The sequence below is a fragment of the Camelus dromedarius genome, chromosome 16, assembly GCF_036321535.1.
Source record: "Camelus dromedarius isolate mCamDro1 chromosome 16, mCamDro1.pat, whole genome shotgun sequence".
NCBI lineage: Eukaryota > Metazoa > Chordata > Mammalia > Artiodactyla > Camelidae > Camelus > Camelus dromedarius.
The window spans coordinates 31,880,471-31,895,478 of NC_087451.1; the positions used below are offsets into that span (position 1 = coordinate 31,880,471).

The 15,008-nt window shown below is 50.3% G+C and overlaps 1 protein-coding gene across 2 annotated transcripts in view; it reads right to left on the reverse strand.

Annotated features, from left to right (window-relative positions):
• Positions 1 to 7,477: 7,477 nt before the first annotated feature.
• The window catches only part of SAP30BP (SAP30 binding protein), a 31,008-nt gene continuing 23,477 nt past the window's right edge, over positions 7,478 to 15,008 (reverse strand). For both annotated transcript variants that reach the window (XM_031469095.2, XM_010998404.3), the window contains 7 exons: positions 14,133 to 14,221; positions 11,702 to 11,793; positions 10,846 to 10,906; positions 10,407 to 10,458; positions 9,457 to 9,515; positions 8,236 to 8,320; positions 7,478 to 7,938 (listed from right to left, as the gene is read on the reverse strand). In XM_031469095.2, coding sequence (XP_031324955.1) covers positions 7,757 to 7,938; positions 8,236 to 8,320; positions 9,457 to 9,515; positions 10,407 to 10,458; positions 10,846 to 10,906; positions 11,702 to 11,793; positions 14,133 to 14,221 — 620 coding nt within the window. In that variant the 3' untranslated portion in view covers positions 7,478 to 7,756. The remainder of the gene's footprint in view (positions 7,939 to 8,235; positions 8,321 to 9,456; positions 9,516 to 10,406; positions 10,459 to 10,845; positions 10,907 to 11,701; positions 11,794 to 14,132; positions 14,222 to 15,008) is intronic.

Sequence of the window (15,008 nt, forward strand, 5' to 3'; positions counted from 1 at the left end):
CCTGGACTGGGTTATGTATTCCCCTGGGGCATGGTTTTCTCATGTCATTTGCCACACTGGTTTGAAATAATCTGTTTAGGCGTCTCTCTTCCCCAGTGGACTGTGAACCCAGAGGACAGACATGCTGTAGCTCATCTTTTTATCCCTAGTACAGTGCCTGGCACATAGCAGGTGCTCAGTAAATGTGTGGTGGACCCAAATGGGATTGTCACATCGCCTCCCTGAGCCTCAGCGCTCTCACCTGTAAATAGACTTGTGCAATAACAGCTCTCAGAGTGACTGTGAGGATGTGGAAGAGCTGTGACACCCAGTACTCACTGCAACTGTGTGAGCCCCAGTCACCACTTGGCCACCTTGCCCAGTTATCTGAAATCTCTGCACAGGCCAGGGGCTCAGAGAGGCTGTCTGCTGGATTTGGGAGCTCTGTGGCAGGAGCCCCAGTTTGGCTGAGGCACCCAAGGCAGAGTGTGCCTGGCCAGGACAAGTGCCGTGTGGACCTGAGCTACACCAGCAGATGCCCAGTCCACCCCAGGAAATGCGAGTTCAGGGAGCAGCCCACTGCACCATCCATTAGAGGAGGGGACGATATGCACCCCCCTGGAGGTGAGGGGCTCACACACCCTTCTAGAGAAGGAGACCCCACCTCACACCAGTCAGAATGGCCATCATTAAGTTCACAAATGATAAATGCTGGAGAGAGTGTGGAGAAAAGGGAGCCTTCCTACACTGCTGGTGGGAATCTAGTTTGGAATAGCCATTATGGAAAACAATATGAAGATTCCGCAAAAAACTAAAAATAGACTTACCCTATGATCCAGCAATCCCACTCCTAGGTAAATATCCCTGGAGAACTCTAATACAAAAAGATACATGCACCCCAATGTTCATAGCAACACTATTTACAATAGTCAAGACATGGAAGCAACCTAAATGTTCATCGACAAATGATTGCATAAAGAATATGTGGTATGTATAGATACATATACACACAATGGAATACTACTGAGTCATAAATAAAGAATGAAATAATGCCATTTACAGCAACATGGATGAACCTAGAGATTATCATACTAAGTGAAGTAAATCAGACAGAGAAAGACAGATTCATATAATATCACTTATATGTGGAGTCTAAAAAAAAGGTTCAAATCTTATTTACAAACCAAAAATAGGCTCACGAACATAGATAGAAAACAAACTATAGTTACCAAAGGGGAAAGGTTGGGGGAGAGATAAATTAGGAGTTTGGGATTAACAGATACACACTATAAAATAGATAAACAACAAGGACCTACTGTATAACACAGGGAACTATATTCAATTTCTTACAATAATATATAATGAAAGAAAAGCTGAAAAAAATATATATGTATAATTGAATTGCTTTGCTGTACACCTGAAACTAACATTGTAAATCAACTACACTACAATAAAAATAAAAATTTAAAGAAGAATAGGTTATGTAACACTCAGCTAATGAAATGCTTTCATACTTTCTTAAAAAAAAGTTGGCGGTGGGGTGTAGGTATTGCTCAGTGGTAGAGCTCATGCTTAGCATGCAGGAGGTCCTGGGTTCAATCCCCAGTCCCTCTATTAAAAAAATAATAATAAATTGAAAGAAGAGTACAAAGATCACCTGCATTTTTTACTGCCTAGACCCAAGTTAACTTTTTGCTGTATTTGCTTTATTTATGTATTTGTTATGTATTTACATATTTTTTAAATTCCAGTTGAAGATATCATGACATTTCATCCTGTAACATCTCCCAAGAACAGTCCCCCACGTAACCACAATGACTTCATCACACCTAAGAAAATGAATGAGAATGCCCTAGTATCCACCATTCTGTCCATATTAAAATTTTAGTTGTCCCAAAATGTCTGTTATAATTATTCCCTTTTGAATTTGGGTTTAATCCACGTCTAATCCGCTACATGGATTGTTTTATCTTTCTTACCCCCAAAACATTCTCCCCTGCAAAAAAAAACATTGACCTTTTAAAGAGACAGGCCAGTTGACCTGCAGGATGTATCCCACTGTCTGGATTTGTCTGATTACTTCCTCATGGTATCATGAGACTTGACTTTTTAGCCTCCTATAAACTGGAAGTTGGGTCTGAAAGTCTGATTAGATTCAGTTTAGACGTTTTTGGCAAGGATGGTCACAGGTGGTGCGTGTTTCATTGGGTGAACGTGATGTCAGCTGCCCCACTAATAGTGATAATTGAAGAGTGACCACCATCTCTCTCCATTGTAAAAATAGGTTTTCACTTTATGATTAAGAAGTAATCTAGAGAGGGTGATGGTGTTTTGTCACCCTGCCTGTTTCCCAACAAACTTTCACAGGTCGGTTTTAGCATCCATTGTTGAACCTTGTTTGAATCAATTATTCTTTGGGGATTGAAGAATAGTGATTTTCCATTTTTATATTTAACAGACGATATCCTTCTGATTAAAAAAAAAAAGTTCCCTTCATCAACTAGGGATGAAATACGTGCCTCCAAAATACAGAGTAAATGCTTTTTTTCTTTTTGAATTACAGAACTTTAAAAAATTACTTCTATTATTACAAAGCAACCCAAAAGACTTTTTTTAATTCTTACTTTTTATTGAAGTGTAGTCGATTTATAATGTTTGTTTCAGGTGTACAGCAAAGCGATTCAGTTATATATATACATGGATGCATATGTATTTTCTCAGTTTCTTTTCCATTACAGCTCATTATAAGAAATTGAATATAGTTCCCTGTGCTATACAGTAGGTCCTTGTTGTTTATCTAGGAAAGACTCTTTTTAGAATTGTGGTAAAAACTAAAAATTACCATCTAAATCATTTTAAAGTGTATAGTTCAGTAGTGTGAAGTATATTCACATGGTTGGGCAACACATTTCCAGAACTTTTTCATCTTGCAAACTGAAACTCTAGACCCATTAAATAGCTCCTCATTTCCCCCTCCCCCAGCCCCTGGTTAGCTGCCATTCTATTTTCTGTCTCAACGAATTTAACTACTTAACATACCTCATATACAGCGGGGTCATACAATATGTCTTTTTGTGATTGGCTTATTTCACTTAGCTCAATGCCCCTTAAGGTTTGTCTACATTGTACACATGGCAGGATTTCTTTTCTTTTTAAGGCTGAATAAAGTTTCATTGTACATATAGACCACATTTTGGTTATCCATTCATCTTTCGATGGGCATTGGGTAGCTTCCTCCTCTTGGTTATTGTAAGTAATGCTGCTATGAACTCGGGTGTTCGACAGTATCTTCAACACCCTGATTTCAATTTTATTGGATATAAATGCAAAATGGGATTGATGGATCACGTGGTAGTCTTATTTTTAATTTTTTTGAGACCCACCATACTGTTTTCCATAGCAATTACATCATTTTATAATCCCATCAACAGTGTACAGGAGTTAATTCTTTTAACTATGAATTTCAGAGTAAAGAGTTGATATATTCAGCTCTTACGGTGGCAAATACATTTTTTCCTTCCTTTTTTCAAATACTATGCATGATAGATTTTCACTTATTCAAAGATAATAATTGTGATGTTGTGATATAATAAGAAATATATATATACATATATAAAAGAAATACATATTTGGCCTTTGTCCATGGTTCTTCAAACAGCTCCAGAGCAGTAAAGGTGAAAGGAGAGTCTTTGTTATTCATAACAAGCCCCTTTCAACCACACCAGTTTATGTTAATGAAAAGACTTTTTGGAAGGCCACTGAGGTTGGGGGCACTGGTTGTCAGGGGAACCAGTCACGTGATTGGAGAGCTGGAACTTTCAGCCTCAACACTCCTCCACCCCCACATCACCCCCGCCAACCTCCAGAGAAGGGGGATGGGCTAGAGATTGAGTTCCAGCACCAATGGCCAGTGATTTAAGAATCATGCCTGGTAACGAAGCCGACATGAAAATCTTAACCAAAGTGGGTTCAGATTCCTTCCGGATTGCTGAATGCATGGAGTGCTGGGAGGGTGCGTGCCCAGAGAGAGCTCGGGAGCCCCGCACCCCTTATCCCATCCTGTACCCTGTGCAGCTCTTCCTTCTGGCTGTTCCTGAGTTGTATCCTTTTATAATAAACCAGTAATCTTGTAAGCAAACTGTTTTCCTGAGTTCTGTGGACCGTGCTAGCCAATTATCGAGCCCAAGGAGGGGGTCATTGGAACCCCAACTTATGGCCAGTTGATTAGAAGTAGGGAAGGCCCGGACTCGCAGCTGGCCTCTGAGTAGGGGGCAGTCTTGTGGGACTAAGCCCTTCACCTGTGGGGTCTGTGCTAACTGCCAACATAGGCAGTTGGTGTCAGAAGTTCTTCGTGTGGGAAGCACGCACATTTGCTGTCAGAAACGTTTTATGAGTGTCGTGAGTCGCAGTGACCAGGAAGCAGTATTTTCCTTTTTCACAGTAATTGGTCAGCGGGAGATCCCTTCAGACTGGCTCCTTTGACCTTTGCAACACTCGTGGTAGGTGGTAGTCCTCAATGCTTTCTGGAACAAACTGGCCCAGTCCCGCTTCGATTTCTGGATCAGCTGTGTCTCTCCGGAGAACCCTGGTTCCTTTTACCGGGAATGGTATTGGGGATGGAGATCTGGGCGCTACGTGTGCTCATTGCTACTGGGAGCCATTGCTTCCGGGTCCTTCCAAAGCATATAGCTAGGACTTTTTTTTTTTAATCGTGAGTTCATATTGATATTTCCAATTCAAATTTAACATGAAAGATCTTTCTTAATTTTATTTTATGCTCGTATATCTTTCCTTTATTATTTTTTGTTTTGTTTCCTCCCTTTTTTATAGAAAAGCATAGTCTATGCAACTTGCCGTTTTCATTTTATCTCCCCTGAAGATCACTCCAAATCTGTCCACAGAGGTCTTCCTCATTCCTTTTTATGACTCAACGGCCCTTTACATTTTTGTGACAAGAGATTTTAAACATATATAAAATTAGAGTACCCATCACTGAGCCTTCACGGCTGCCAGCACGTGTACATCAGCGTACGGTGGGATGCCGTGAGGTTGGCACAGGGGTTGGGAGTCTCCAGTCTGATGACCAGGAGGGCGGGGACCACGTCCCTTCCATCCCTCCAATCACCTGGGCACTCATCTCATGCCAGGCACTTGGGATGCAGTGTTGTTGGTGCCCTCTCCTCTCACAAGAACCGGGAGACAAGCATAGTCTCACTCAGCCCGCCTACACGTGGACAGAGGTTGCAAGGCAGTAGTGTTATCAGAGATGCAAGAGAGTGGGAGCACTGAGAAAGGAGCAGCTAATGCCCAGGGGAGTTGGGAAGGGATGAAGAAAATCTGAGCTGCATCTTGAAGGTATGGGTGTGCCTGGAGGTGGGGAGTGATAAAAGAGCAAAGGTGAGAAAATGGATGGGAGTGAAGCAGCATAGGGGGCGTGGGCGGGGACAGCGGCGGGAGTGGGAGGCTGAGAGGTGATGAAGATGCTGGCAGCCTTGCATGGCAGGCTGAGGTCGACTCTCCTTTGGACAGCGGGATACCACATAATGTGGCAAGAGCTGGGTGTAGGAAGATGCCAGCCCGATTGGAGCTTGGATGGGAGTGGGAGACTGAGAAAGCCAGCAGATGAGGCCAGAGCCATCTGTGAAATGAGTAGTAATAACAGCGACAGGGGAGGGGTTTCTGAAGTGACCTGTCAGATGTGGGGGAGAGCACAGGGTTCCAGGTACGCAGCTGTGGGCCCTGGACAATCACGATGTCATCATTCAAGACTAGGACCATGGGAAGGGGTAAGTAGTGTGTGGGTGGGTGGGAGTAGAGTTCAGCTTGGACAGCCTGTTTGTGAGCAGGGACAAAGCATTTTGGGTCCAAGTGCCTGGGACATCCAGTCTCCACAGAGAAAAGCGGATAACCCGCCCCTGTGGCACCCTCAGTGGGACTAAGGTGGGCAGGCACTAGTCCCATTTTACAATAGGACAGTAAACTAAAATTCAAGGGGATTAAAGCCCTTCACCCCCCTCATAAGGAGTGGAACAGCTCGGCCCACTGGAGGCTGCCCAAGTCACAGGTCGTGTTCATTCCCCAGGGCCCTGCAGCTGCGGCCCTGCAGGGGGAGGAGCCATTCCAATAGCTGCCCAACTGGACAGCTCAACGGTGGGGCTGGAGGCTGCCTGCAGGACAGTAAAAGGCCATGACCCTGGCCAGTTTTATCATCCCCAGAGTTTGCTTCTATCTTGGTCTAAAACAGGAAGGAATTGGATTGGGCAACAAGCACCGGTAGAGTACTTTATGGTTTATAAAACTTTCACATACATCGTCTCATTGATTCCTCACAAACACCTTAAGAAGCTTTATTACCATGATTTGACAGGAGGCTTACAGAGGTGAGGGCCCAAGACACACACACACACACACACACAAAACTAAAACACAACTTGTTTTAAACGGGGACCCAGGGCAGAGGCGCTGACTCCGTCCCCACTGCCCTCCCGTGGGCTCCACGGCGCCCTAATGGAAGGAGAGGGGCCCCTGTTGGAGGCTGCAGGGCAGGAAGCCCCTTCAGAGATCATCTCGGGACTGAGGGGGCAGCGGCTCCTCTCCCCCAGGGGGCAGTCTCCTCAGAGGAGGGGAGGGGGGAACTGACCGCCTCTGGTGCCAAGTGTGTTTGGGGGGGAGGGGAAGTGCAACTCGCTTGTTATTTTGGGGGCTGCAGGGTCTTCGCGCCCCTCTGGTCACACAACAGTATCAGGCGCCATCTCAGGACACCTTTCTAACCCCCGCCACCCCAGGGAAGCAAGACAGCTCTTCACAGCCCGGCTTCCTTCTGTGACACGCAGCCCTTCCGCTGGACGGGAGAGCTGCCAGATTGCAGGAAAGGCAAACCAGTTCCCTCCGGACTCGGACTAGAGGGCTGGCAGGGGCTGGGAAATCTGTTTTGGCCCCAGAGAGGAGCCCGGAGGCCAGTGGCGATGCCCAGGGGCTGCTGCGGGGCAGAGATAACAGGCACAGGAAGGGCGGGGCAGGATCCTCCCAGGAGCCCGGTTTCACGTAAACAATGAGCGGCTGCCCGCCGGGCAGGAGGTGATTCAGCTCCCCTGACCCCCGGGGAGCCCACTGGCCACGCTCACCAGGCACCAATACCGCGACCCCTCCCTGCGAGGGTCGGGGACCAACCCCGGCCCTTCTGGTAACTGGTGGACTTCGAAAGTCAGGGTGTGTCCAAGAAGTGGTCTGAGGAGGGCTCAGCTGCCCCGAAGAAGGTAGAGGCCTCAGCTCCTGCCTGAGAACTGGCTGGCTTTCAGGCCCTTGGTAGCAGACAGTGGGAACATCGGGTCTCCCCAACTCGGGCCACCCTCTCTGAGCAGTGCCACAGGCTTTGGTCACCCTGCTGTCAACCCTGAGGTGATAATCCCAACTGAGAAGATGGGGAGGACATTTGAGCTTTCACATTTGCCTGAAAATGGACAGTAGAAGAGGTCAGTGCATCTGAGATGCCGAGATGTGAGGACACGGTGCTTTTAATACGGAGGCAGAGACTATGGGGTGTGGGTCGCGGTCCACAGTGCCCCACTCCTCCGCAGCAATGTCTCTTCCGGCTGGAATGCCACATGGGGACTCCTCATGGGGTGGCATCGAGGGAGCAGGTCCCAGTCCTGAAATATACAAAGCGGCACCTCCCAGTGGGCACTGGTCACCGGGCTGCACAGTCCTGTCAAGTCCCAGAGTGGCTCCTCCCAACAGAAGGGAAAATGTCCGAGCCACCCCAAGCTGGTCCCTCAGGTCACTGCTTGGCCTTCTTCACAATGGTGCCCACGGCAGAGATAACGGTGGTCTTGGAGCCACTGGCACTGGTGGTCACTGTGACCACAGCTGGCAGCGTCGCCGTGGTGGTGAGGATGGTGGGCTGGGCTATCGTGGTCACCGGGATAGCTGAGTCCCACTTGCTCTTTCTCTTCTGGGCATCTGGGCACAAAGCAAGAGAGAAGTCAGGACCAACACCAGCCAAAAAGCAACACTCCCTTTCCAGTGGTCAGAGCTGAGGGGACAGAAACTGCCGGGGCCTTTGCCCCAGAAAGCCAAGGGGCAGCCAGTGAACTGGGGACCCCACCCCAGCCCCAAAGCAGGCTCAAAACCTCTGGGCTCAGAGAAAAGCACAGCAAGGCTGGGTCCAGGCCCAGATCCTCATGGTGTCTGTTCCCCAAAATGAGGCAGGGAAACCCTTGCTGCATCTGCAGTGTGGCTGGGAGGCAGAGCCTCTACCTGCAACAGCTGTGCTGGCTGTGGTGGTGGTGGTGGCCGTGGCGTTGGTCGTGGTGCCCTTCTTGGTGCCTGTCACAAACTCAATCTGGAAGGTGAGAGAGATGAGCGTTAAGACCTGAGCAAAACTGTTCATCCACATCCTCTGCCAGCCGTCTGCTCCCGGGGGGCGGGAGTCTGGTACCACACAGAGAAGGCACTGAGAACCAGCTCTGCTGAGACCGTCTAGCAGGAGAGGTGACAGAGCGGCGCCCCAAGGGGATTTTTACTCCTCTGAAGAGAGCTTCCCAAACAGACGTTGGACCCCTCCCGGCATCACCATGTCTCTGCATGTGCTTGGGCACCCCTGCCTGCTGTCCCACCATGTGCCCAGCCCCCTCGCCCTCATACGCTGAGGGAAGGATGGCTCTGGTCTCAGGTGCTGCAGACACATCCCTGCAATGAGCCTGAGGTTTGGAAAGAAGAAGGAAAGAGACAGAAGGGAAATTCAACCAAGGGTCATGACTGTGGAAACCTGATCACCCCTGGAACCAGGTCCCCAAGGGCTGCCCCACAGCCCCTCTGCCCGGGGGATGGAGGGAACATCCCAGAGGCCACAACTGCTGTGGAAGGGTCAGGCCAAACCACAGGTGGGAAGAGCTGGTGTTCTGAGGTCCACTTTCTCTCTCAGAGACTCTGGTTGGAAAGGGCACAGTTCCCAGGACAATGTCTCACAGCCAAATTTCTGTTCCCCGAAGGACCCAGACCACACTGCTTGGGAAGAATCGTGCTCAGGGTCCTAAAATGAGGGGTCACCTGGCCATCAGGCGTGGGACTTACAGGGAAGCGCTGAGTCGGGCTGCTGAGATCAGCTCTGGAGCCCAAGAAAGGCACAGACCAGAGTGCTCTGGGAAGGAAGTACTTGCCTCCATTCAGGCCAAGGAGGGCACTGATGACCCCAGAGAGAAAGCCCCTGAGGCTCTGTGGCTGCAAGGGGGAGGGGAGAGGACATAATGCAGCAAGTACAAGACCCCAAGGAACCAAACAGGGGTAACTGGGAAGCACCTTCAAGCTGATTTAAGGAGGCTTAAATCCAGCACAGGGCACACCTAAGGCTGCCCAGAGCATCCTCAGGCAGCATACTGGTGGGGGGGAGAGCAGCCTGGAAGGCCCCTGGGCTCAGCCAGCAGGACCCCTGCGCTCCAAACACCTGCCTTTTCATCAGGACGTTCGTCCATCACTTACTTTGGTTCGCTCCTTTTTGGCCTTTTCCAATTTGTCCATTTCAATCTTCTGGGCTTTGGCTAGGAAGACAAGAGAAGCATTACACAAACAGCCCGGGAGCAGCCCCACACGAGGAGATGGTTTAAGCCGAGGGACCCTAGTCCAGCACTTTCCACTTGCCCCGCGTTCTCATTTGATGCACTTGAGTAGCCGGCAGGCCCGTGTGGGCTCAGTGTCCTTCTGTGATGGGCAAAACCCTGTGCCAGCTCTTGGCCAGCATGAAGCAGGGCCTCAAGCGCAAAGGCCCCAGGCTGGGGCTGCGCACCCCTTCAGAGGGGCCAGCTGCTCCCGAGCCTCAGCCAGCTGCTGCCACGTGGGAACGCCGGCCCAGCGAGAATACCTTCCCAGCGACCCAGAGCAGCCGGAATCAGCGATTTTTAAATAAAACGTTGGCAAGGAATTCAAATTAAAGCAAGACAAAGCTTGTGTAGGCCAAACAAAACACACCTACAGGCCGGATCTGAGATCTGGCATCTGAGGGCTTGGGCACTTTGAAATTGCTCCCAGTTTTCCCAGATGGGCCCCTTCAGAAAGTACTACAGTCTCGCTGGCCGCCAGCCGCCTGGCCACCGTATACGCCTGCGTGGCCAGCCCCTCGCGCCTTCAAAGCTCGGCGTGGACACAGTTTCCTCGGGGAGGCTGCCCCACCCCCTCGGCCCTGCAACGCCATCGCCCCAGCGCTTGTCACCGTTGGAATCACTCCTGTCATCCTGTCTTCTCTGCGGCTGTTATAAGCCTCCTAAGTCAGGGATGGGGTCTGGATTGCTCAAGGCTGTAAACCCAGCTCCTCAGATGTGGCCAGACACGGAGAAGACCCTGAAATATGTGTTGCCTGATGACTGACTGAGTGACTGGATGGGCAGACAGACAGATGGACAGATGGGTAGGTAAGTAGATGGATGGCTACCCACCTAATGCCTCATAGTAGGAGTCCTCAGACCAGCCGTGGGGGTCAAACATATCCTGAAAAAGAAAGGGTTAAAGCTGCAGTAAGGGCCATCAGATGACAAATGACTTAGAAACCCAAGTGCCTCCCCGCGTCTATCTATGGGTCCTCCTGCCTTCAAAGGCAGAGGGGCTCAGCTGTTACCCCTGATCTCCAGCCAATCCTTCTTAGGATTGAGGGCAGTGATGCATTTGCCCAAGGGCTAGTCCATGGGCATAGTGAGTTCACACTCAGACTCTAACCAAGCAGAGGCCCCGGGGCTCGAACAAGAGCGAAGGGGACTGTCCTCTTCAGCCAACAGTGCTGCCACCTTGTCCCTTCAGTGGCTCCGGGCTGAATCCAGCAGGGTGAGCTCAAGGCCTTGGGTATCCTCCCTCACCCTCATCCCCTGCAGGAGGGAATACCTTTGGGTAGTTGGTGCCGAGCTCATCAATTGCACAAAACTGGATCAGCTTCTCATAGATGCTGAAAGAAGAAAACCACAAGGTGCTGAGCAGGCCCGAGTCACCAGATTTCAAGAGATCAGAACCATTCAGCACCTGGGCTCAGGTGAAGCCTTTAAACCCAGCTGAATCATTCTAAGCTTCCCAACGGGAGGGGAAATGTCCACTGGCCTGACATTAGAAGTCACTTCTCGCACTCCACCCTCCACCCTCACAGGGAGATGGGCTGTTAGCAAGGGGCCAGGACAAGGATCGTGTTGAGAGGAGGGCTGCATTTTTTTGGTCTTATCAGGACACCTGACCTTCAGTCTGTGTGGCTGGATCAAGGCCACCATACCCAGGCCCACAAGGGCCAGGACAGGTCATCCCATCAACACACTGGGCTCTTTCCTGAGTGTGCCACTTACTTGAGCACTGGACAGAGGGAGGCCAAGACAGAGCTGTTTCTAAACCCTCTCCCCTGCATGCAGAATCAATGACTTTTTAGAGGGAGAGGAAGAACCTGGGGTGATGGTCTAGTCCAACCCCCTCATGGTGCAGCTGAGGAGATGGAGGCCTCGAGAGGTAGCGTCTTTAGGAGCAGCATAGAAATGAGACCCCGGCCGGGCCCCCTACTCCAGACCAGGTCTCTGTTTCTGCTCCACGTACTGCTTAATGTGTTCAGTCTGGATTTTCAACAGTAAACCTCAGCGAGGTTAATGTGGTCTGGGTGATGGCCCCTGTGGGCTCAGGTGGGATCTGAGCTGAGCCTCTCCCTGCCACCTCCATGGGGGCATACCGGTCCCCAGCCGACCCTGCAGGCTCATGGGAAATTCACCTGGGGTTCCGAAATTCCTTCTTCCTTTGGATAATATAGTTCATATCCATTCCCTCCTTTATCTTCCGCTCATAAAGCTTCTGGATCTTGTCCTATGGAAGATTAACAGAAGGATGCTTATGACAGAACCCCACTCCCTCATGATCCCAGTCTGTGGTCACACATGCGGTGTGGATACGTGGACAGAGGAGAGCCACAGAGCCACGAGAAGCCCTGCTCTGGCCACATGGTCTTCCTCTGCCAGCCTCTGACCAGCTCTAAGCACGGGTAAGACAGATGGAGACCAGTCTGCTTTTCTTTGGCTTTCTCCTGATCCGCTCTGGGTGGTCAGTAGAGGGAGTGATAAGGTCAAGGCAGTGAACCCACGGAGAAGACATGGAACAAGTCCCCACTGGGCTAATCAGTTCCTGAATCATCTGAAGAGAAGTTTCAGGTATTAGTGTTGATGGGCAGAGTCTGCATGCTGGCTTTATTTTTAATTTTTATTGAAATATAGTTGATTTACAGTGTTCTGTTAGTTTCTGGTGTACAAGTAGTGATTAAGTTATATACATTCCTTTTCATTACAGGTTATTACAAGATCCTGAAAGTAGTTCCCTGTGCTATAGAAGGACCTTATTATTTTGAATGCTGGTTTTAAATTTTAACACAGGGTTAATTTCTAGCAGGAGACCTGGGAAGGTGATGTCCTTTCAGAGGAAGGCAGGAATAGAGGTTTTGGAACCTGGTTTCACAAGTCTTCCAGGGTGTCCTCTGCTGGGAGGCTCACAGGTGGCTGGTCCTCACCACTTTATCAAGAGGCACCACCAGGGGACAAGGGCTCATTTCTCATCAAAACTCCTCTCCAGGCCCCTGCCCTGGCTTTCAATGGGAAACAGGAGAAGCACCCAGCAGGGATCCAGGCCAGTGCCAAGAGATGATGTCTGCAACAGATGGCATCAGGGTGGCCTGGTGCGTGAAGGGGCCCGGAAACCCAAGTCTCAGGGCAGAGCCACCTCTAAGAAGGAGCAGTCTTACCCAGGAAGGCACACGCTGGCCCAGGGCAAGGTATCCCGGCCGCCACCCCCACTAGTGGCAGCTAAACACAGACACTCCAAAAGGAAAACATTTCAGGCTTCACTTGCAGGAGGAGGTGGGCAGGGTGGGAGGTCCTGAGTGAGGGAGGACCTTTGGGAACATCCGGAGAGATGACCCATCCCCTCTACCAGAAGGCAAGACTGGCCAGAGGAAGCACAAATTGCAGAGAGAGGTCAGTAACACATTTACAGGGAAGAGAGAAGCCGGGAGCGACACGCCTCAATGTTAACCTCTTCATAGGTAACGAGGGGAGGCCTGCACAGAAGGCTCGGCAGACAGAAACAGGTCTGTATTTTATAGACGACTTTTCTGTGTCTCCCGGACCATCAGACAGGTTCTCCTATCTCAGGTGAACTAACATGTTTGCTCAATGTCATGGTTTCTACCATTAGGAGGATCTAAAAAGTAGAGATTCGGAACTTGAAGGCTGGGCCAGCTGGATGTCTCTGCCTGGAGGATTGCTGGACTGTCCTTACAGCCTGTGGCTTGTTGCCTGGTGTAAAGCTGATGGAGGTGATGCTATGCTGGGAGGCAGGGGGTAGGTGGTGGTGGGGGGGACAACTCAGCAAAGAGAAGAGACTTCCAGGAAGAGAGGAACCTCCGGCCCCGCCCAGATCGCCCCGTTCCACAGCCCTAGGACCCATTAGTCATCCATCCGTTAGGGTGGTGCCAGGGGCCTGCGGTGTAGCCAGAGGCACTGGTAGAACCTACAGGATCAAAGGCAGAGCAGGTGGACGGGGGCCACTATGGGGCAGCCTTGGGGGTCTGTCCTGTAGTCACAAGGTCTCATTCACAGAGGAAGGCACAGAGGGACGAGGAGACGAGATCACAGGGGCTTCACAAAAGGAGGTGTAAATCCTGCTCCCAAGGGAGTGGCGGCACTAAATGTTCCATCTCCTCGGGGCAGGTCTGTATGAGGTTTTGTCAGACAAGCTGGAGACCTGGCACTTTAGGAATTCGAGGATAAGAGGAGGATAGGAGTTTTATGAGCATAAATGCTTGTGTGTTTGCATTTCTGTAATCTGTTTATTTTACGTTCTGAAGATCCCTTAGTTTCTTAGCAAAGTTCCACTGAGACTGTCCCACTGGCTCAAGGTTGCCCAGAAAAGGTCTGCTGTTTTATCTGCCGAGGTTCAGGACCTTACAGAGGGCAAGCTAGGGGCCCCAGCGCAAGTGGCAGTGGTGGTGGGTCCAGAGCAGACGCGAGAGCGGGCTCAGGGAGGTCACCAGGACTGCAGGCTCCTTTCCACCTGGATTGTTTCATTTACAGAAGCCTCTTAAAGTCAGACCAAACCAGACCCCTGCCCCTGGATTCCTGTCTACATGGGCCTTAGCAGCTGTGCCCTGCGCTTACTTGTAAGTGATTTGAACACCTGCCAGGGGGCTCCGGCGGGATCTTGATTTCATCGGGTGACATGTTCCGGACTCTTTCAGAAAAGGAGGCTGTTGAGAGAACAGAGAAGAATTCTGTAGGTAGGAGGGACAGTGAGGGTGAAGGACAGGCATGGACAGTACAGAAACCAAAAACCACACACAAAGTGTTTTCAGAAAGGGACACACGCTCTGCAACAGTACAACAGGGTGTGTGGAGTAGCTCTCTGAGAGGATGCATCTGAGCTGAGATCAAATGACCAGAAGGAGCCAGCAGGTGTCAACTCAGGGGAAGAGAAATTCAGGCAGAGGGCACAGTTTGGCCACACAGCAGCAGTTCACTGAGGAGACGCTGTGTCCTGGGGTGTGCTGGGAAATGTTTACCAACCAGCGGGGAGGTGGGGAGCGGTCTGCCCGTTTCTGGGCTGTAAATCCTCCCGCCAATTTCAAGCTAACAATCTGCAGTCACTGAACTGGCTCATCACGTGAGCCAGCTCCAGCCCCCCACGGGCTCTGCCCCTGAAACACCCTCCCAGGATTCTGGAAACTAAGAGTCTGGCACCATCCTTCTTACCTCAGGCTGTCCTACTCAGGCTACAGGAGAAGCTCAGGGTTCCCTAGGCTTTGAGACTCAAAGCTTTCAAACTGCCTTGTGTATAAATGACATTTGCAAAACTACCTGTTGATTATTGGCTTAGGGCCCTTTAAAAATAAGCCAATCAACCACTTCATTCCTGGGAACAAAAGGTCTGATTCCGATGTGCAGAACCACAACTCCCAGGGGACAACTCACTCAGAGGTTTGCCCCTGCCCACCCAAGCTTCTGGCTCTCTCTCCCCTCCCCTCCCTGCTGCCTCTG